This window comes from Mrakia frigida (assembly GCF_051309035.1).
Source record: "Mrakia frigida strain ATCC 22029 unplaced genomic scaffold BDY24scaffold_25, whole genome shotgun sequence".
Taxonomy (NCBI): Eukaryota; Fungi; Basidiomycota; class Tremellomycetes; order Cystofilobasidiales; family Mrakiaceae; genus Mrakia; species Mrakia frigida.
Genome location: NW_027481256.1, coordinates 109,879 through 128,743, shown reverse-complemented (window position 1 = coordinate 128,743; position 18,865 = coordinate 109,879). Strand labels below are relative to the sequence as shown.

The following is an 18,865-nucleotide window of genomic DNA, read 5'->3' as shown; positions in this document are numbered from 1 at the left end:
AGGAAAGTTCAATCGTGACTCCTCGTACTCTTCGCAACTCCCTCCTCGGCCTCCCCGTCCGTTTCCTCGTCGTCGTCGTCGTCAACACGAGCCTTCTTCTTCGCAGGCTGCTCCTGCTCCTCCTTCGCCTCCTCTTCCTCCTCCTGAGCAGCATCCTCAGCGACTGCCTCCTCTTCCTCGTCGTCGTCCTCGTCGTCGTCCTTCTTGTCGTCGTCGTCTTCAGCATCCTCCTCGTCGTCCTCCTCGACCTGTTCCTTCTTGGACGGCGACGTCGTTGAAGCGGCCTTCTTCCTCTTCTCCCCAGCCTTGGACTTTGAAGTCTTCTCGGCAGTTCCACCGGTCTTCTTCGAATCTCGAGCGAGAATGAAGTCATGACCCCTGCTCACCCAAACCCCAAAGCAAAACCAAAAGACAGTCAGCGACGCGTCGAATCGAAATGGATGAAAGGAGAGTTTTCGGACGCACCAGTTCTTCAACGAAGCATACGACTTGGTTTCCTTCAACTTCTCATCCGTCTTGGCTGAATCTCCGGCGGATTCTTGAGCGAGGTGTCGTTTCCTATCGAAACCCAAACGCGACGCAACCTCAAGTCAGCTCTCCCGTTCCCTCTCTCCCTCCTCTCTTCCCAGCCCACTCCCTCACCCTCCCCTCCACAACTCAAGCCCACCCCAAGCTCCTTCGAACTCACAAATACCCAACAACCTTCCTAACATGCTTCCAATCCTCCTCGTCCAACCCGCCCCCCTCCTCGTCTTTCTCCAACTTCTCCAAGATCTTCACGATCTTGCGTCCGCTCTCGTGCCCTACGGCTTCGCCTGTTCCGTCCGCTGTCCAGCCTGTTTCTTTGGAGGAGCGGGTTTGGAGCCACTCGGAGAGGTCGGAGGGGGAGAGGTTGACTGAAAAAAAAGGGAGAGTGAAGCGGGTCAGCGACGGGGTGAGTCCGCCTGAGAGAGAGAGGAAACAAAGGCTCTGCTGACTGACCGAGAGACTTGAACTCTGGGAGGGACTCTTCGTTGGATTTGGGCATGCTTGAGGGAGGGAGGGAGTGATGGTTTAGGGAGAGGGAGGGAGGAGGGAGGGAGGAGGGAGGGAGAGGGAGGGAAGGCGATCGTCGAGCTCTGAATCAAGCGCGTCATGTTCTCGGTTCGAGATCGAACAGATTCTCCCTTAGCGACGAAGGCTGAAGGTTGAAGGAGCATGCAGCGACGGACGGTTGACCGTAGACAAGGCTAGGCAAATTAGGCAGGAAGACGTAACGTTAAAAGAGAAAGAAGAAGATGGAAACGACGAGTCTCTAAAAGCACCTATCCCTCTCGCTCAAACCTGAACGGCTCTCGACTCTCCGATCTTCATGACTGAGAAATCCTCCTCGGAGACGTCGAACATCTTCCGAGCCTCTGCGAGAAGTTTGGGACTGTGACGCCGAAAGAACGGGAGAAAGAGTCAGGTTCGAGAGAGAGAGAGACTGGGACGGGAGCGGGAAGAGGATAACGAACGGTTCGTCTGCTGGTTCAGTGGTGAGTCTCCAAACTCCCCAGTGCATCCCGATAGCCTTCTTCGCTTTCTGTTTCCACGAAGAAGAAAGGGCGGTAAAGGTTCAGTACGGGAAGGGAAGAAGGACGCAAAGTTCTCGTCAACTCACGACGTCCTTGAAAATCCGAACAGCGTCGAAAGGATCGCAGTGGATCGGGCTCATGAAGGATCTTGGCTCATAAGCTCCGATGGGAATGAGAGCCAGATCGAATCCTCCCCAACGTTGACCGATCTCCTCGAAGGCGGGACAGACTGGACGCGACGGGTCGACGGAGTGGTCGGAGGGAGCAGCTGTAGCAGGGAGAGCCGAGTATCCGGTGTCTCCAGCGAACCAGAACTTGAGAGTTGGAGTGGGAGGAGAGGTGGTGGTGGAGAGAGGCTCGATGACGAAGGAGGACCAGAGGGAAGCGGCACTGAAAGAGTGGACAGGAGTGGAAGACGCGTGAGTCCAGGCCGGGGACGAAGGAGCGGAGAAATGAACCCAGAACGACGTACCGATCGAAAAGACCTCGAGCTGTGAAGTGTTGAGCGGGAGCTCCTGTGACTCGAAGAGACTGGGTCTTTCCGTCCACATCGAACGAAACGTCGACGCCCTTCCACCAATCGAGTTCGGTGATCTGAGACGGCTGGAAACCAGATCCTTTAAGGATGTAGGCGGTGTTGAGGGGAAGGACGATGTGGGGAGGGGAAGGAAGTCTGGCGATCTTGCTCAGGGTTGGGAGGTCGAGGCTGTTTGAGTCGAGGGAGAGGAGTGAACGTCAAGTCAGTCGAAGCAACGCACATCGAGTCCATCTGCTAGCCGCTGGATGGAGGAAAGTTGATCGAGTACATACTGGTCGTAGTGATTATGCGATAGGACCAGAAGGTCGAAGAGAGGAAGGTCTTCGACTTGAGCAGGAGCAGCTGGAGGAGGGACAAAAAAGCGCGTCAGTCGAGCTCGAGGTTCGTCCTCTTCTCGCTCTGAAGGGCGCACACAGCCGATTCGAAATGAAACAATCAGCAAGAGAGAAGGTTCGGACTCACGAGTATATCGAGCAGGTCCCATAAGCTGGCTAGGCGAGCATCGATTCGAGAAGACCGGATCAAAAAGCACTCGGACTCCTCGAGCGGCTCCCTCCTCCTTGGGGAATTCGACGAGCCAGCACGCATGCCTGTTTCGAACCAAGAGAGGGAATTGATGAGGGCAAGTTCCGAATCGCAGTGATATGCAGTGAACGAGCTCACCCCAACCACGTAACGATCACGCCGTCCACATTCTTCAACGAAGCTCCAAAATCGGGAGTTTGAACGGGGATCAAAGCTTTGAGAGCTTCTGGAGCTGGAAGAGCTGGAGCTCGAGCTTGTTGAAACATGACCTGAGGAGCGGGAGAGAGACCAGTAGGTCAGCTCGAGATCGGACGCAAGCGGAGGGCTGAAAGGCGGAAGGAGGAGCGAGCTCGTCAAACGCCCTTCCTTCTGCTCCCATCTTTATCCAGTACTCCTTTGCCTTCAGAACAAAGCTCTAGAGGTTGCTGAGAAGTTAGAATGCTATCGGATCTTCCCTTGTTCTCGAAAAAGTAGCAGGAAAGGCGGAGGGAGCAGCTCGAACGGAGGTGAATGCGAGCTCACCTTTGGGATTTCGCTCGCCCCTGCGTCCCTCCAAGAGTCCCACGGATTCCTGTCAGAGGTGGAAGAGAGGAAAAGGGTCAGCGTCGATCTCAGCCTGCCATCGTTTCCCAATTCCACTCACTTGAACTTGGTCGCAGAGTCGTTTGCATGATGCGAGGGCCTCTCTCCTCCAGTCGAGGACGATGGAACCTCAGGAGCAGGTTTGATGGTGAATCTTGAGGTTGGGAGAGTGGACATGAATCTTCTTGTTGATGCGAAAAGTGAAATCCGAGGTGGTGGTTTGAGGGCAAAGGACATGGAGGAGAGAAGAGAGAAGAAGAAGAAGGAGAGGGGAAGGAAACAAAGCTCGTCGGCTCGAAGAGCTCGGGCACGGCGTTGAGACCGTTGTGGAGGGAACGCGTCTCTTTTCTCCTGCCGAAAATATGCAACGGGGTGCAGGAAGAGATGAGAGGCAGAGTGGGGAGAGCCTGAGATCCGTCGCTCAGTTACAGGATGAGTTTCTTCGCGCTGGGCTGATTCTTGTCGAAAGGCCTCAACGACACGATTTTCCTCCCCGAGGGGTACGACTTCAAGTCTTTGATGTGAAGATCGATATTGGAGGAACGTATCGACTGCTCTGATGTGGCTCTGCTCTCGATTTGGAGAATTTCACAATCTGAGATGATCCGAGTGAAGGCCAGAAACTCGCGACGCGTCGCACCTGCGTTCGGCCGCGTTTACGACGCCTTCAGATCGCCGCAATCTCGTTAAAAGATACGTTCATCCATAGGTTTTTTTAAATGGCCTCAAAATCCTTCAGACTCAAGCATAGGCTTAGCGGGGGCAGTCGTCAGTCGCGACGCTCGCCACGTTCCAATTCTGAACGTCGTTCTTTAAAGGCGAGACTCCCCTGAAATCGAACTCACTGAAGTTGAAAGCGCTAGACTGAGCTGACCCTCTCTTTGCAGCATCAGAAGGCTTTACTCCAGAAAAAGCCGACGAAAAAGGTGACCGACCGCATCTCACCCTATCTTCCTCCCTGTACCACCTCCCGGACCGAGTCTTTTTCGCCTTCACTTTCACACCATGTCAACACTCCTCCGAAATACTTCTCGCATTCGCCAAAAAATAAACTTTCCTCCAAAAAGCCGCGGACTCAAAATCGAAAACTCGCCAAGGGAGGGAGCTCAGCCACGCTGCCTCCTCCTTCCTCCCCACCCATCACCTTCAACTCCTTCCCTCCCTTCCTCAAGCCATGAACAACCAGAAGTGAGCGCACCTCCACCCTCTCCTCATCTTTCCACCTTCGAGCTGACCTTTTCCGTCGTCTCTTGCAGCTCCTACCCTTCGCAGCAGCCCCAATACCCTTCACAGGCGTACCAGCAAGGACAGGGATCGCACGACGGGAAGGGCTACTACCCTCCTCAGCAGGGAGGACAGGGTCAGCAGCAGTACGGGGGTGATCAGCAGCATCAGCAGCAGTGGAATCAGCAGTATGGGCAGAATCAGCAGTACGGGCAGCAGGGTCAGAGTGAGTTCCTCCTTCCTGTTTGGTCGAGTTGAGCTTGCTTCCTTCCTCCCCTCTCCTTCCTTCTTTCCTTCGGTCTCTTCACTGCGATCCGTTTCCTATTCCTCTCGACTCGTTCGGTGAACTGATCAAACCCATCTCTCTTCTTCTTTCCTTTCGCTCCACTCTTCCCTTCGATACTCAGACCAGCAGTACCAGGGCCAGCAACAACCCATCTACGTGCAAGGACAACCTCAGCAATCAGGAGGAGGAGGAGCCGGAATCGCTGCTGGACTTGGACTGGGAGCTCTCTGTGGGCTGTGTTGCTGCTTCTGCTAGACAACTTGGGTATATTTTCAGGGGGATGAGGATGACTTTGACGACTTCAAAACGAGCGAGCGGAGCAAGGACCGGAGACGCGCTCGTTCCCCTCCTGTTCCTGCTCTTCCTCCTTCGCTACCAAGTAGAAACAGGATCAGGTGTGGTGCGCATACTGAAATCGACGCAGGCCGGGCTCGATTCGACAAACTGTTGATCTCGAAGAAGAAGAACGCCGTCGAGCAACGAGAGAAGTTGAGCTCGTTCGTTTCGCCTCCGTCTCTCTGTCTCTCTCTCTCTTTCTTCAGCTTTCTCGCCTTGCTATATATTTCTCTTTCTTTCCACCAGCAGATATCAAAAAGGAAGAACTAGGATATCGAAAACTGAAACAGAACTACTCAAACCGAACTCACGTCGCCTCCTCCCGTCCTTCTCCTCCTCTCGCACAACGCTATTGCTACGTCCAGGCGATATCTCCTGGAGACGACTACTCGACGACCTTTCCAACGACGTTGTACCTCTTCTCGAAGAAGGTGAACCAGCTCTGGAGGGTTCCGAGCTCCTTCTCGCTGAGGGAGGAGTAGTCGGCGGTCGCGTCCTGTGAGGTGAGAGAGACGAGGATGGAGAAAAGAGTAGCGAAGCAAGAGGGTGGTGAGAAGTCAGAAATCTAGTCTCATTTGGAGCGGCAGGTGAGAAGATGGGGAGTGGGAGGTCGGCTTCATCGTACGAGGTCGTGCGCGTCTCGAAAGACTCGATTCGAGCTGCTCGTCCTCGTCTACACTCCTCCAGGAACGCTTCTCTTCACTCCAGTCTCCGACCTCCTGCTACACATTGCGAGGCGACAGGCGAAACGACTCACCTCAATCTTGACACTGCTCATTCCCAAAGCCTTGCTCGCGTCCCTTCCAGCGAAGACGTTGTAGCTCTTGCCAGGCCCGTACATCTCAGGTTTGGCCGAGACGTCGAAGATGGTTCCTTTGATGGCGACGTAGATCTTCTGACCTTCGGGGACTCCGTTGAAGACGGCGAGTTGGGCGGGAGTGTAGGGAGTGGAGAGAGGAGGAGCCAAATCGGAGGCGGGAGCGGACATCATACTTGTGGTTTCCTAGAGAAGAACAAAGACGAAGAAGGATGAGGGTTAGTTGGAAGAGAGACGAGCGGAAGGAGGAATGGGAGCAAGAAGGTGGTGAATAGTGAGACGAGAGAGGGAGGAGGGAGGAGAGAAGGAGGAGGCGAAGGAACGAATCAAGCTCACGGCGATGGAGGGTGTTTCGGTCTTCTTGACGGTGAGTTTCTCTCGTTCACGTTCTGCTTTCTCTGCGAGGAGCTTCCTAGTGTATTCGACTGAGGCTTGAGTTCCTGGTCGAGGGACTGTTCGTCGTTGAGGTTTGGTTTGAGGTTGACCTGTCGAGGGATCGATGGGAGGGGACTTGAGGTAGATGGCGAAGAAGAAGACGAGAGGGAGGAGGAAAGGGATAGAGTATTTGAGGGCGTGGCCTCTGTAGATATAAGAACAACAGAGAGAGAGGTCAGCCAAGAAGGAGAGGGCCGAAGAGAGTCTTAAGCGTGGTCCACGTGGGGAGGGAGGAAGGGGAAGGAAGTGTGGGTCGTTTTCTTTGGGGACGAATGCGATAAGGTTGAAAAGGACGGAAGGAAAAGAGAGTGAGCAGGGCACTTACATAGCGTCGATGGGATTCTCTTGAATCTGAGTCTGAAAGTTGTTGATGTTCTATAGAGAGGAAGGAAAGGGAGCCGGAGTAAGCGAAGGGAGCGAGGAGGGAGATGACGGTTGGAAGAGAGAGTTGGGCTGCTCACGTTGACGAAGAAGGCGATCTGGTCTTCAAACTTCCACTGGAGACGATATCGGATGGCTCTGAGGAGGAGGAGGAGGAGGAAAGTAGGGACGAGAGGGGGATGGTGGTTAGCAGGAGAAAGAGAGGAAGATCGGGAAGGAGTTGAAGCGAGCTCAACGACCCATCGTTCCCGACGGCTGAATCATCATCTCCCTCGAGAATAACTCTAACAAGTCCACCACAGATAGAAGGATATCCCTCTGGAAAAGGAGCTAGAAGCATCAAGACTCACTGAAGAAGGGATGGGCGTGTGGAGGAGGACATGGTTGCGAGACGACTTCGAGGCTCTCCTCGCGAGCTCGACTTCGACGAGAGTCGACGAGTCCAGCCTTCACCGCCTCGCGATTTTTAATCAAGGTTTTCTTCGCTTTCGATTTCTCGTTATCTCAGCTCTCTCTTGAGCCTCTCGGACGTTTCTCTGCAATTTTCTCGATTTTGTAACCCTTTGAACCCGCCGACCACCCCTCCTCAAAAAAACTCAACTTTCGACGTCCCTGCTCCTCCTCCTCTTCCTTCAACCACCACTCCCTCCCTCCCTTCTTTTCTCTCTCTCTCGCTCGTTCAGGATGTCGGATTCCTTCTTCTCCAAACCCTCAGCATCTAAAAGGAAGAGAGCTTCTACCGGAGGAGCTCCTGCCTCGAAGGGCAAAGGAGGAGGAGCTTCAACGACGAGCTCAGCTCGACCAGGAGCCAAAGGACGTCCCTCAGCAGCAGGAGCTTCCACCTCGTCCTCTAGCAAGAACAAGAAGAGAGACGAGGAGCTCTCGGACGGAGGATCGGACGTCGGAGTCGAGGATATGGATCTTCGTAGGGACACGAGAGGAGGAGAGAGCGACGACGAGGAGAGAGTCAGGGCTGGAAGGGAGACTGGAGGAGAGAAGAGGTTGAGAATGGCTAGGGAATATCTCGAGGGTCTGGAGAAGGAGCAGGGTGAGTCTGATTTATATATCGTCGAAGTCTTGTGGGCTCAGAAGTCGGGAGGGAGGAGGGAAGTGAGCTCAAGGGCAAGGGAAGGAAGGAGCAGGTCTTCAGCTCAGCTCGACCTTTCCTTCCTTCCCTCCTTGCCTCTCTACAAGCTCTGAGCTGTTCGTCCGTACTGTTACCGACTTCACTTTCTAACCTTCAATCTCTCCATCTTCGTTCTTTCAGACGACGGAACCTACGACGCCGCCGAAATCGACAGGGACATCATGGCCTCTCGACTTCAATCCGACGTCCTCTCGCACTCTCCCAAAATCCACGTCTTCCTCTCTGATTTCCTCTCGTCAGCCAACACCAACACCTACTTCCTCCCCTTGCCCAACCTCCCACCAACAGCCGCTCGAGCTTCCCCGGAAACGCCTTACCTCTACACGTCCTCGAAATCGGGAGCTCTCTCCAAGTACTCTCTTCATACCGGAGAGCTCCTCGCTCACTGGCCTCGGCTGGCTCGTCCTACCAAGGAGGAGAAGAAGGGCAAAGGGAAAGCTGCTGGGAAGGCTACTGGAGGGTGGAGCGTCGAGGGCAGGGACTTGAAGGGTCACACCGGGGAGGTGCTGGATCTGGCTGTGAGCGAGGACGGGAAGTGGGTTGCTACTGCTGGAAGGGAGGGAGTCGTCGGATGCTGGGATGTTGAGGGTGAGACTGGAAAGTGGGTGAGAGGTCTGAGAGGACACAGGGATGCTGTTACTGTAAGTTGATTCGTCGATTTGGTCGCTTTCCTTCGCTCGTCGCGTTCGTTCCTTTCGTTCACTGACCTCTCTTTTCCTTTCGCCCTCGCTCTCTCAGTCCCTCGCCTTCCAATCCCAATCCTTAACCCTCTACACCACCTCCTTGGATCGAACCATCTCCGTCTTCTCCCTCTCCACCCTCTCCCATCTCGAAACCCTCTTCGGTCACCAAGACTCCACCCACTCCCTCTCCACCCTCCGAGCCGAGAACCTCGTCTCCGCTGGATCTCGAGATCGAACAGTGCGGTTTTGGAAGATCCCGGAGGAGTCTCAGCTTGTGTTCCGAGGAGGAGGAGGGAGCAAGGGAGTTTGGGCGGAGGACGACGACATCGAAGAGGAGAAGGAGAGGCAGGACAGGTTGGCCGGGAAGGAGGGAGAGGGTCCTAGTAAGATCGAGAGGAGGAGGAAGAGGCTGGGGAAGCAGAAGGATGCGTACAAGGAGGGAAGCATCGATTGCGTGGCGATGGTGGATGAGCAGCACTTCTTGAGCGGCGGAGATAGCGGGTGAGTTTGAACGACGCGTCTCGTTTCCTTTCCTCTTCTCTTCGTTCGGTTTGCTGACCTTGATCGGTTCACCGTCGCTTTCTACAGTGCCATCGCTCTCTGGACGATCACCAAGAAGAAGCCGGTCTTCATCAACCATCTCTCTCACGGGCTCAACGAACACGCGTCGGAATCCGAGGGAGTTATCGGAACCGCTCGATGGATCACTTCTCTCGCTTGTCTTCCTTACGGAGATACCTTCGTTTCTGGTGAGTTTTCAAGATCCCTCTTCTCACCATCCTTCGACCGAACAGGTCCTTAACCTACCTCTTCTCGCCTCTCTTTCTCTCTCAGGTTCCTGGGACGGTCAAATCCGCGTCTGGGCCCTCTCCCCTTCCCTCAAATCCTTCTCCCCGCTCTTCACCATCCCCGCCCCAGGCTTCATCAACTCCCTCCAACTCCTCACTCCTTCCGTCTCTCTCGTCGACTTCTCTCGTTGGAGAGCAAGCGACAACATCCCCAAACGAACCACCTCCTTCCCCGAGGAGGACGAACCCGCTGAGGCCTCTCCTCTGCTTCCCGTAGCCAAGAAGGACAGCAAAACGACGCTCGTGATGATTGCGAGTGTTGGACAGGAGCCTAGGCTGGGGAGGTGGATGAAGTTTGGGACGAAGGAGACGGGAGCGAGGAACGGAGTGGTCGTCGCTCATCTCCAGGCTGGGGAGAAGAAGGTGGTGGTTGAAGGGGAGGGAGATGTGAGCATGGAGTAGATTGTAGAGAGAGGGAGAGATCTGGTAATGAATGGAACGTTGCATCGCTCAGCGCACACTCAAAACTTTTTTCCCTTTCAGGAAAGAAACGAAAAGGGAGAGGAGTAGGACGTGACGCGTGCGAAGGAGAGGGGTGCTCGATTTCCCGCTCAGACCTTCCTCCTTCCTTCCTCTCTCCTTCTTCCTCCAACCGTCACTCGCTCCGCTACCTTTCTTTTCAGCCATGGCTCCCAAAAAACCTGTGAGCCCTCAGTTGACCTTCCTCAGCTCTCTCGCTCGCTCAAACTGATCCTCTCTTTGTTGAATCGAACGCAGACCTCCTCCTCGAAAGCCAAACCATCCTCGACCTCTGAAGCGAAGGAGAAGGTCAAAGCAGCTGCCAAGAAGGACGACAAGAAGGCTTCTACGTCTACCTCTGCTTCTTCTGCATCCAAGGGGAAGAAGAAGGCTGAAAAGAAGACGGAGGAGGAGGAGGACGGAGAGGAGGGATCAGAGGACGGCGAGATGGAGGCACCTGTGAGCTCTCCTTTCCTTCCTCTGTCTTACTCTCGAGTTCGATTATTGTTGGAAAAAGCGATAGAGATGGAAGGGCTGCGAAGAGGAAAACGAGCTCACATTCTTTGTGCTTTGGGATGGTACGACGGGAACAGAAGGCCAAACGAGCTGCCGCCTCAACAAGTCCAAGAACGCCCCCTTCCTCAACCACGCTGGATCCATCATCATCCCTTCCTTCAAGATCGGAGGTCGTGTCTTCCTAAAGGACTTGGAGTGTAAAGCGAGAGAGGCCCAGACGGAGAAGAAGACCCTTGGTGAGTTTGAGCTCGTCCTCGATCCGTCCTCCTCCTCTCTATTTCCTCACCTCGCTGTCGAAACTGTTCGTTCACGAAGCTGACTTCCGATTGGTACTTGGAACAGGCTGGAGCGCTACTTCAACTGGAGTCAAGATCAAGATCCCTGCTGATGCTGAGCACGAGGACGGAGAGGAAGTCACAGCGAACGTGAGTCTCTCGAGTCCCTCTTGGTCGTCTCGCTGCTTCACTCGCTGACCGTTCCTCTCTCGTTCTCCTCTTCGATACAGATCACCATCAACATCAACATCGTCAAGAAGAAGGCTCCTGCGAAGGGTAAGGCTGCTAAGTAGCTTTCGTCCGAGGCAGAGCAGAAGAGCGAGGAAGAGGAGGGAGATGACGATGAGGACGATGGTACGTTGCTCGAACATCTCTACTGAAGCTTGGACTGGAGTATATGATGGGTGGTGGTTGAATCGAGGTGATGATGCGGCTGTGAAGGGGAGGAGGAGGAGGAGGAGGAGTGGAAGTGGGTTGAGCTGATCCGATCTCATTTTTCTTTCAAACAGAGGAGTGATCACAATGAGAGGGAGTTGCTAGCTCGCTACTCGATGGAGAGCTGGTATGACAGGAAGAGTGTACGATAGATGATGCTCGACCAGATAGACTATGAAGAGCGTCCAGCGCTTGGAGAGCTCACCCACGACCGACGCGTCGTCTTGTTTCCTGCTTCGTTCGATGCTGCTGCCAATCCCTTCTCGTTCCCCCCCGCTCCAAACGTGGCCCACGAGATAATAATGTTATTCGAAGACAGTCTCGATACCTGAGTCGAGAAAACAGATCGTGGAGGAGGGAGGCGAAGGAGTCAGTTAGCTTTTGGACTCGACGCGTCGTTCCAATTCTCCACTCTTCTCTCCTCTCTCTTTCTCTCTATCAGTTCACTCACCCATCAAAGCCGTCGCCCAGAACAGAAAACAACCCCAGAACACCAACGTCGTCACAAGTCTCAGACCGCTCCTCCCTCCTCCTGCTCTCCTCCTGAGCTCGGACGGCCTGTGCGCTCCCTGCAATGGGGAATGAGACGGCAGGATCCCTCCGTCGTCGTCCTCATCGTACTCGTCCTTGCCCTCTTCGCTTCTTGATGAAAGGCGGCGAAGGGAAGAAGAGAGGAGAGATCGGAGTCGATGAACGCTGTTGCTGAGGAAAGGGAGGGTCCGTCGAATTAGTTGATTGTTTGAGGGCGACGAGGGGGAGGAGGGAGACCTAGACCAGGAGGAATGAGGAGTGGTAGGTGTAGGAGGTGTGAGTTGAAGTTTGAGCTGATGTTGGTGTTGGTACTGCTGTTGATGCGACCGGAAGTCGGTTGAAGAGGAGGAAGAGGAGGAGGGTGGGGAGAGAGGTAAATCGTTGATTGGAGCGGAGGTGAGAAGAGTGATTGGACGACGAGGAGAGGACATGTTTTGAGAATCGCAAGGAGTGTGGGATGTTGTGGATTGGGTTGAAAACCTGTTTCTCTTGGGAGGAGAAAGAAAGAAGAAGAGGAGGGAGAGAGGGCGGTGATGGTTGAGGTCGGAAGCTGTTCGCAGTTCGAAATCTTGAGAGCTGGCGAATTCTCAGGGGAAAAAGAGTTGATCGAGGACTCCAGATTCTTTGCAGGAAAGACCGAGCTGGGAGAGGGGGAGACGCGTTGTGTTTATCGCGGTTGAACGAGAGGATGGGGCAGGGAGGGCTGATCGTCGACGAGGGACGTGCTGAAGAGTCTCACTAACGGAGGAAGAACGAAAAAAAAAAGAGACGCCAGAAGGTTTTTTGATGTGTACCTCTGAAGTTTGCACTTCTGTTCGGAATCTGGTAGAGATTGTCAACCAGGCAGCCGTCAACGACGAGTCCAAGTCAAAGCGGTTTCGACGCGCGCGTTCGACACTCGGCGAACGAAGGTTCTGAAAGAGTCGCCCTCATATGTCCCATAAAGTGAGCTGAGAAAACATCATCTCCAAAACTTCTTTGGTATAGTAGGCAGGTTCAGAAGTGTGGCAAGTTCAGATTTCCTCCGTCTCCTTGAATTTCGAGGGCGGGGAGTCGAGAACTGGGAGAGCCGAAGGAAGAAGAAGTGGAATTTCGGAGACGAGTCAATATTCGCACGTACTGTAGACTCGTAAGGACAACTTCGAGCGTGAGTTCCGAGAAGAAGAAGAACAGGAGGAGGAGAAGCGCGTCGGAGGGTCGATGAGCTCGAGCGTTCTTCTCGTTGTGAGCGAGCTGCTACCGCTACTCTGAGCAGATCTCTGAGCAAGTACGACCGCACGAGCTCATGTGTTCTGGCCTTGCTTACCGATCAGGTTCTCTTGCTATTGGAAAAAGTTCGGGAGCTTCGAGCGAGTGCTGGTGGGTTCTAAGGGAGTAGTTGGGAGGAGGGCGCGAGCTCGACCTCCCTTCCTTCCCTCCCCTCTCCTTCGTTTCCCGGCGAAATTTTCACCCCTGAGAAAGTCTATCTCTTTCGAGAGCGTACAGTCTTCTCTCTTCGTCTACATGCGAAAATTCCCCCGAAAAACGGAAGGGTGAGGTTGGCCGCAGCGGGCCAGCTTGAAATTCTACCCTACCCTTCCCTCTTTTCCCTCCCACCCCCCACCGTCTCTTCCCTCCCTCCCCCCTCCTCCCTTCACTTTTACGTCCGTCGATTCCACAGGAAGCGACAGATACCAACTAGCAAAACTACTACACATCATGGCGTGAGTAGATCTTCCAAGAAGGAAGGCAACGGCAGAGAGGGAGGGAGGGAGGGAAGAGGGAGAACAAGGCGCGCGAGGTCGGCGGAAGAAGTGGACGAAACGAGCGCTCTTCGAGGGCTAGGAAGCTCGTTGGAACGCTCAGAGGGAGGAGAGGGGAGACTGCAGGTCTTGGATGGAAACTAGATTTGGATGGGGTTTGAAGGGAGGGGTAGAGGAGGGAGGGAAGCAGGCGAAGAGCGACCTTGATGACCTCGGTTTTTCTCTCGTTCCTTTCTTCTCCCTTCCTCCGCCCTCCCTTTGTCGCCACCACAACAAAAAAATACACACTTCCGGATGACGATCCTGCGCTTCTCATGAACGTAAAGCTGACTTTGTATCCCTTTTTGATCGTTTCTTTCAGTGACACTAACCTCGAGCTCGAAGGAGAAGTTATCGAGTCCAACTGGGACCAGGTTGTCGACAAGTACGTTTCTTTCCTCTCTTCCCCACCTCCCCTCCCACCTTTCTCAGCTCTTTCTTCGACACCAATCTCGAGCTCTCCATCGAGCTGACATCATGCAACCTTTTTCCTTCTTTCTCGTCGCGTCCCGCCCTCTACAGCTTCGACAACATGGAGCTCAAGCCCGAGCTTCTCCGAGGAGTTTACGCCTACGGTTTCGAGCGACCTTCTGCTATCCAGCAGCGAGCCATCATCCCCGTCGTTAAGGGACACGATGTCATCGCCCAGGCTCAGTCCGGAACTGGAAAGACCGCCACCTTCTCCATCTCCATCTTGCAGAAGGTGCGTCCTCGTTCCCTTCCCTCCTCGACCTCCCACCTCCCTCCTCGACCTCCTCGCACCCTCCACACCTCCCATTCGCTTCGCCCACCTCTCTATCTGGCATCATCCGCCGTTAGATTCTCGTACTGATGCTACCTGCTTTCCTCTTCGTTCGTCCCGTCCTCTCCAGATCGACGTCTCCATCAAGTCTCCCCAGGCTTTGATCCTTGCTCCTACCCGAGAGCTCGCCCAGCAGATCCAGAAGGTCGTCATCGCCCTCGGAGACTACATGTCCATCGACTGCCACGCCTGTATCGGAGGAGTCAACGTCCGAGAGGACATGGCCAAGCTCGCTGAGGGACCTCACGTTATCGTTGGAACTCCCGGACGAGTCTTCGACAGTTCGTCCTTCTTCCTTCCTTCCCTCCACCCCTTCCCACTCTGCTCGAGAGAGAGCTCGAACGTATCGGCAACCGATCGAAAAGGAATGCAGTTGTTGACTTCTTGCCTTCTTTGTCCTCCTTCAGTGATCAACCGACGAGCCCTCAAGACCGACCACGTCAAGATGTTCTGTCTCGACGAGGCCGATGAGATGCTCGGACGAGGATTCAGGGAGAACATCTACGATACCTTCCAGCTTCTTCCCCAGGAGACTCAGGTACGTGTCGAACGCTCCACCCAGTTTCCTCGCTCGAGAAAAGACGCTTCGAACTCTCGTTCTGAGCTCGAACGCTGACCTTTCCCCTTCCTCTTCGTCTCTCAGGTCATCCTTCTTTCGGCTACCATGCCCCAGGAGGTCCTCGAGGTCACCAAGAAGTTCATGCGAGACCCCATCCGAATTCTCGTCAAGAAGGACGAGCTTACCCTCGAGGGTATCCGACAGTTCTGTGAGTGCTTTCTTTCTCTCGTCTTGTCGTTTCTCGACTGCTCGTTCCTGTTTGGAACGGTGTACTGACTTGGCTCTTCTGCATCTTTCCTCGAATCACAGACATTGCCGTCGAGAAGGAGGACTGGAAGCTCGATACCCTTTCCGATCTCTACGAGACCGTCACCATCACCCAGGCCGTCATCTTCTGCAACACCAAGAGAAAGGTCGACTGGCTCACTGAGAAGCTCACCGCCAGGGAGTTCACCGTCTCCGCTATGCGTGAGTCTCATCCCTTCGTTCTCGAGTCGCGTTCGTTCTTCGACCTCGTGAACTGACGACGATTTCTCCTTTTCGCTTCGCTTCCTTCAGACGGAGAGATGCAGCAGTCCGAGCGAGAGGTCATCATGAAGGAGTTCCGATCTGGATCTTCCCGAGTCTTGATCGCCACCGATCTCCTTGCCCGAGGAATCGATGTCCAGCAGGTTTCCCTTGTCATCAACTACGATCTCCCCACCTCCAAGTGAGTCTTACGTCTCTCTCCTCCTCCCTCTCATCTCACGAACGATTTACTGACCATCTTACTTCGTTTCTTCTGCTTCTCAGGGAGAACTACATCCACAGGATCGGACGAGGAGGACGATTCGGTCGAAAGGGAGTCGCGATCAACTTCGTCACCACCGAGGACGTCCCCATGCTCCGAGAGCTCGAGAAGTTCTACAACACCCAGGTCGACGAGATGCCCCTTGTTCGTTCACGTCTCCCACTACTCTCCTTGATTTTTCGTCGCACCAAGCTGACCTTCCTTCTTCTCACTCGCAACAGAACGTCGCCGACCTCATCTAAGCGTCCAACCCTCCTCCCCCCCGCTCGCTTTCTTCCTCATCTCCAACCTCAACTCTCATCTCTTCCCAAATCGCCTCGCCCACAAAACCTGCCTTCGTCGTTCATCTCGTTCCCTCCCATCACACCTGCTCAGCGCTCGCAGGACCCCACGTCGATTTTCTCTCTCAACCGCCACCAACCACCCCCTCCTCTTCGACGGACCTCTCTCTCCCCCTCTTCTTTACATAGTCTCTCGATAGATTCGATCTCTCAATTTTCTTGCTTGTTCTTTCTTCTTAGTGTTCCCCTTTGGTTCTCCCTCTTTAAGTTGTGTCTCCCACATCGCTGCGATCTCTTGTTTTACCTTATCTTGCCTTCCTTTCCTTCTTAACGAACGAAATGGCTTTATGGGAATGGCGGGAACGTTTATCTTTTCTTTTCACTACGTTCTTGGGGCGAGTTTGATAGAGAGATGGAGAAAAGCGAGAGACGAGAAGAAGGAGACAGAGAAAAGCGAGAGGTACAACGAGGGAGAAGGGAGGACGATCTACAGAGTACAACTAAAATAGAAAGGGTTTGAAACCCTCAGGCTTGGATCTCGTCCTTCCACATCCAGAAGGGACCGATGGGATCCTTCACGTCAAACGAAACGGGAAAAAGTGGAAATGATCAGCGACGCGTTCGACTCAGAGCTCGAAAGAAGGACGAGGGAGAACCGACCTGCTCTTCATGATGCACACCCGTCCAGAGTCCAAAGAGGCCTCGTCGAGAGCGAGGTCCGAAAGGCTGAACGGCTTCGGAGGACCAGAGAGGCGAGCCTGATCGGTGGGAGAGCTGAAAGAGAAGAAAGAGAGGGGACAAAAGAGCGAAGACGAGGTCAGTGTTGAAGATATGAAGCAGGGAGATATGTGAAAGGGATCGAGGACGAACGAATCTCCATCTGTGAACGAGACGGAAACGAAACCGAGCGTCAGTTAACTTCGAAGTCGACGCGTCGAAGGACGAGTTTGAATCAACTCACCTCACAGCACCCTCGTCCATCATTTCAGCAGAACCCGTCAACTCTGATCCTCCTTGATGATGGATGACCTGTTCTCCAGTCGCGTCGACCATGACTCCGGTGAAGTGAATGACGGGAGGACGTTGAGGGGAGGAGGAGGCGACGTAGTGGGAGATCGAGAGCTTCATCCGGAGAATCCGTGTCGCTTCGGTGTATTCATCAAAGTAGGTAGCGGGAAGAGTGACTTCGGATGATGGGTTGAGGTTGGGGGCGAATTGAGCGGGGAGGAACTGCGAGACAGAAACGAGCAGTCCAGCACGGAATCAGCGACGCGTCGACCATAAGAGTATGGGTTCGTAAAACGAACGTTGAAAGCGAAGAGATCGACGTAGTCCCTTTTGTATCGAAAGAAGGATTGTCAGAGCACTCTTCTAAAAGAGAAGGAAGGGAGAACGAAGAAAGAGAAAGCAAAGACGAACGAACATAAAGCAAACGATCCTCGTCCATCTTCCTTCGACCCCAGCCCAATCCCACTCTTCGCCCACCTCTCTCCCACGGTCAAACGCAGGCCTGACATCTCCAACTTCTCTCGGAACCCCAACCTGGCGGAACTCTTCTTCGTCGTCGTCCGAATCGATCATCTGTCCTCTCCCCGTTTCCCACTCCCTCACGTTCTCTCCGACGGAATGGTAGATGCTTCGAACCAACCGCCAATCTATCTTCCATCCTCCCGCCTTCCCGACGTCCGGATAGTCCACTCGAGGGAGGAAGGGACCGAAGCCCGTCCTTCGACCGTGCGTTCGGAACGAGTAGATCAGACCTCGGCAGAGGGAGCGATACGAGGTTGAAAGGGAGGAGGAGGGAGGAGGGAGGAGGGTAAGAAGGTGAGAGAGAGTTGGGAGATGGGTTGGGGAGTACTCGATTGGACCTGCTGGCGATTCGACGGCGTAGGTGTAGGACGGGGAACGCGTCGGTCGAACGGAGGTGCGAGGAGGTGGAGGTGGACGCTGCTGAGCGAGGAGGGCAGTTTGGGCTTCGAGGCTAGGGAGTAAGGTTGAAATTATGTAAGGAAGGAGGTCCGTGAGGTATTCGAGGGTGAGGGTGGGTGCGGGTAGGGATTCGTCGAGGGAGAGGGGAGGCAACGAGTCGAAGGTCGAAATCCAGCTCTCAGCACTCGGCTCTCCTACAACTCGTGCCAGAATCTCCTCCCAGTTTCTCTCTTCGCCCCCTAGATACTTCGGGAACCTCGCTATTCCAGGATTCCCGAGAGCGTCGTCGAGGAGGCGAATATCGGTCGACGCTCTCCATCGACTCTGGACCTCGCGCTTCCATTCGTAGCTCTCGAGTGTTGAGGGAGGAGGATCAAAAGATCGGAGGTAGACTTGACGCCAGAGTCGAGGGGAGTCCTCCTCGGAGTAGACGAGGGCGTGGCCGGCCTTGCTGGTGAGGGAGAAGGAAACGAGGGTAGGAGGAGGGAGGAGTCTGATGTTGAGGTCGAATCGAAACGGACGAGGCCGAAGCGTGAGTGATCTTTTTATCGAGAGAGATTAACGTGAGGCGAAAGAGAGAAACCTACGGGAGAATGAGGTCCGAAAGAACGTCATAGGGAAGCGCGAAGAGAGGCATCGTTGGGGAAGGAAGTCGAGGTCGAGGTGGGGAGGAGAGGAACGGGTGGATCTGGAGATCGAACGAAACGAAGGATGGAGCAGCGTCAGAAACATATGTACGCTTTTTTCGAAGTACCAGGGTGTTCCCAGTACTCACTGAAGCTGATTCGTTGAGTTGAAAATATGCGAAGATGTGGCGAATCGACTGAGGAGGAAGGTAAGGGGAGAGGGAGGAGAGGGAAGAAGCTGATCAAGAGGGGAGTTGACGTCGACCTCTCGTCCTAGGGATGCGAGATGAAGGTTCTAGACAAGAATCTGTAGATTGAGACCTCTATGAATTTTGGTGAAGCCAGAGTTCTACCGACGTGATGGTGATGGTTGAAGGGATAAAGGAGGAAGATAAAGGCGAGCTCGCTCTCCTCCTTCGGTTCGATCTCCCGTCGCTGGTTAGTATCTGAATTGCGTACTGTTAGATCACCGATTGAAAACAGCACAAAATATGGATCGCCTCTCATTGCTCTGTCGAGCCGT

General features: G+C 54.2%; 8 protein-coding genes across 8 annotated transcripts; 4 read left to right on the top strand and 4 right to left on the bottom strand.

The window, feature by feature from the left end:
- Positions 1–8: 8 nt before the first annotated feature.
- BDY24DRAFT_416997 (DUF3140 domain-containing protein) lies at positions 9–1,027 on the bottom strand (the record flags this gene model as incomplete). The annotated part of the gene is made up of 4 exons (XM_076643652.1): positions 9–378; positions 466–558; positions 689–896; positions 982–1,027. 4 exons carry the CDS (start codon positions 1,025–1,027, stop codon positions 9–11), a joined length of 717 nt encoding a protein of 238 aa, XP_076494635.1.
- A 290-nt stretch (positions 1,028–1,317) lies between these two features.
- On the bottom strand, positions 1,318–3,378 carry BDY24DRAFT_416996 (beta-lactamase superfamily domain-containing protein; the record flags this gene model as incomplete). The annotated part of the gene is made up of 9 exons (XM_076643651.1): positions 1,318–1,414; positions 1,497–1,564; positions 1,643–1,946; positions 2,029–2,262; positions 2,367–2,436; positions 2,557–2,684; positions 2,758–2,888; positions 3,142–3,190; positions 3,263–3,378. The coding sequence occupies 9 exons, from the start codon at positions 3,376–3,378 to the stop codon at positions 1,318–1,320; spliced, it is 1,197 nt and encodes a 398-aa protein (XP_076494634.1).
- Positions 3,379–4,069: 691 nt separating this feature from the next.
- On the top strand, positions 4,070–5,024 carry BDY24DRAFT_131650 (uncharacterized protein). The gene is made up of 2 exons (XM_076636006.1): positions 4,070–4,651; positions 4,833–5,024. Exons 1-2 carry the CDS (start codon positions 4,207–4,209, stop codon positions 4,964–4,966), a joined length of 579 nt encoding a protein of 192 aa, XP_076494633.1. The 5' UTR covers positions 4,070–4,206; the 3' UTR covers positions 4,967–5,024.
- A 408-nt stretch (positions 5,025–5,432) lies between these two features.
- Positions 5,433–6,038, bottom strand: BDY24DRAFT_342856 (progesterone binding protein; the record flags this gene model as incomplete). Its single annotated transcript, XM_076637503.1, has 2 exons — positions 5,433–5,543; positions 5,805–6,038. The coding sequence occupies 2 exons, from the start codon at positions 6,036–6,038 to the stop codon at positions 5,433–5,435; spliced, it is 345 nt and encodes a 114-aa protein (XP_076494632.1).
- Positions 6,039–7,595: 1,557 nt separating this feature from the next.
- On the top strand, positions 7,596–9,760 carry BDY24DRAFT_342809 (WD40-repeat-containing domain protein; the record flags this gene model as incomplete). Its single annotated transcript, XM_076637499.1, has 5 exons — positions 7,596–7,728; positions 7,948–8,468; positions 8,566–9,011; positions 9,099–9,259; positions 9,345–9,760. 5 exons carry the CDS (start codon positions 7,596–7,598, stop codon positions 9,758–9,760), a joined length of 1,677 nt encoding a protein of 558 aa, XP_076494631.1.
- A 223-nt stretch (positions 9,761–9,983) lies between these two features.
- BDY24DRAFT_416992 (uncharacterized protein) lies at positions 9,984–10,901 on the top strand (the record flags this gene model as incomplete). The annotated part of the gene is made up of 5 exons (XM_076643650.1): positions 9,984–10,001; positions 10,076–10,276; positions 10,440–10,569; positions 10,676–10,758; positions 10,839–10,901. The coding sequence occupies 5 exons, from the start codon at positions 9,984–9,986 to the stop codon at positions 10,899–10,901; spliced, it is 495 nt and encodes a 164-aa protein (XP_076494630.1).
- A 2,392-nt stretch (positions 10,902–13,293) lies between these two features.
- BDY24DRAFT_131565 (ATP-dependent RNA helicase eIF4A) lies at positions 13,294–16,070 on the top strand. Its single transcript, XM_076636004.1, has 8 exons — positions 13,294–13,740; positions 13,863–14,058; positions 14,228–14,695; positions 14,801–14,924; positions 15,026–15,184; positions 15,275–15,425; positions 15,509–15,650; positions 15,728–16,070. The coding sequence occupies exons 1-8, from the start codon at positions 13,523–13,525 to the stop codon at positions 15,746–15,748; spliced, it is 1,479 nt and encodes a 492-aa protein (XP_076494629.1). The 5' UTR covers positions 13,294–13,522; the 3' UTR covers positions 15,749–16,070.
- Positions 16,071–16,215: 145 nt separating this feature from the next.
- On the bottom strand, positions 16,216–18,527 carry BDY24DRAFT_131579 (uncharacterized protein). Its single transcript, XM_076636005.1, has 8 exons — positions 18,492–18,527; positions 18,304–18,404; positions 17,211–18,209; positions 17,095–17,122; positions 16,749–17,017; positions 16,658–16,667; positions 16,448–16,561; positions 16,216–16,360 (listed from the first exon to the last, which is right to left on the bottom strand). The coding sequence occupies exons 2-8, from the start codon at positions 18,351–18,353 to the stop codon at positions 16,313–16,315; spliced, it is 1,518 nt and encodes a 505-aa protein (XP_076494628.1). The 5' UTR covers positions 18,354–18,404; positions 18,492–18,527; the 3' UTR covers positions 16,216–16,312.
- Between the last annotated feature and the right edge of the window lie 338 nt (positions 18,528–18,865).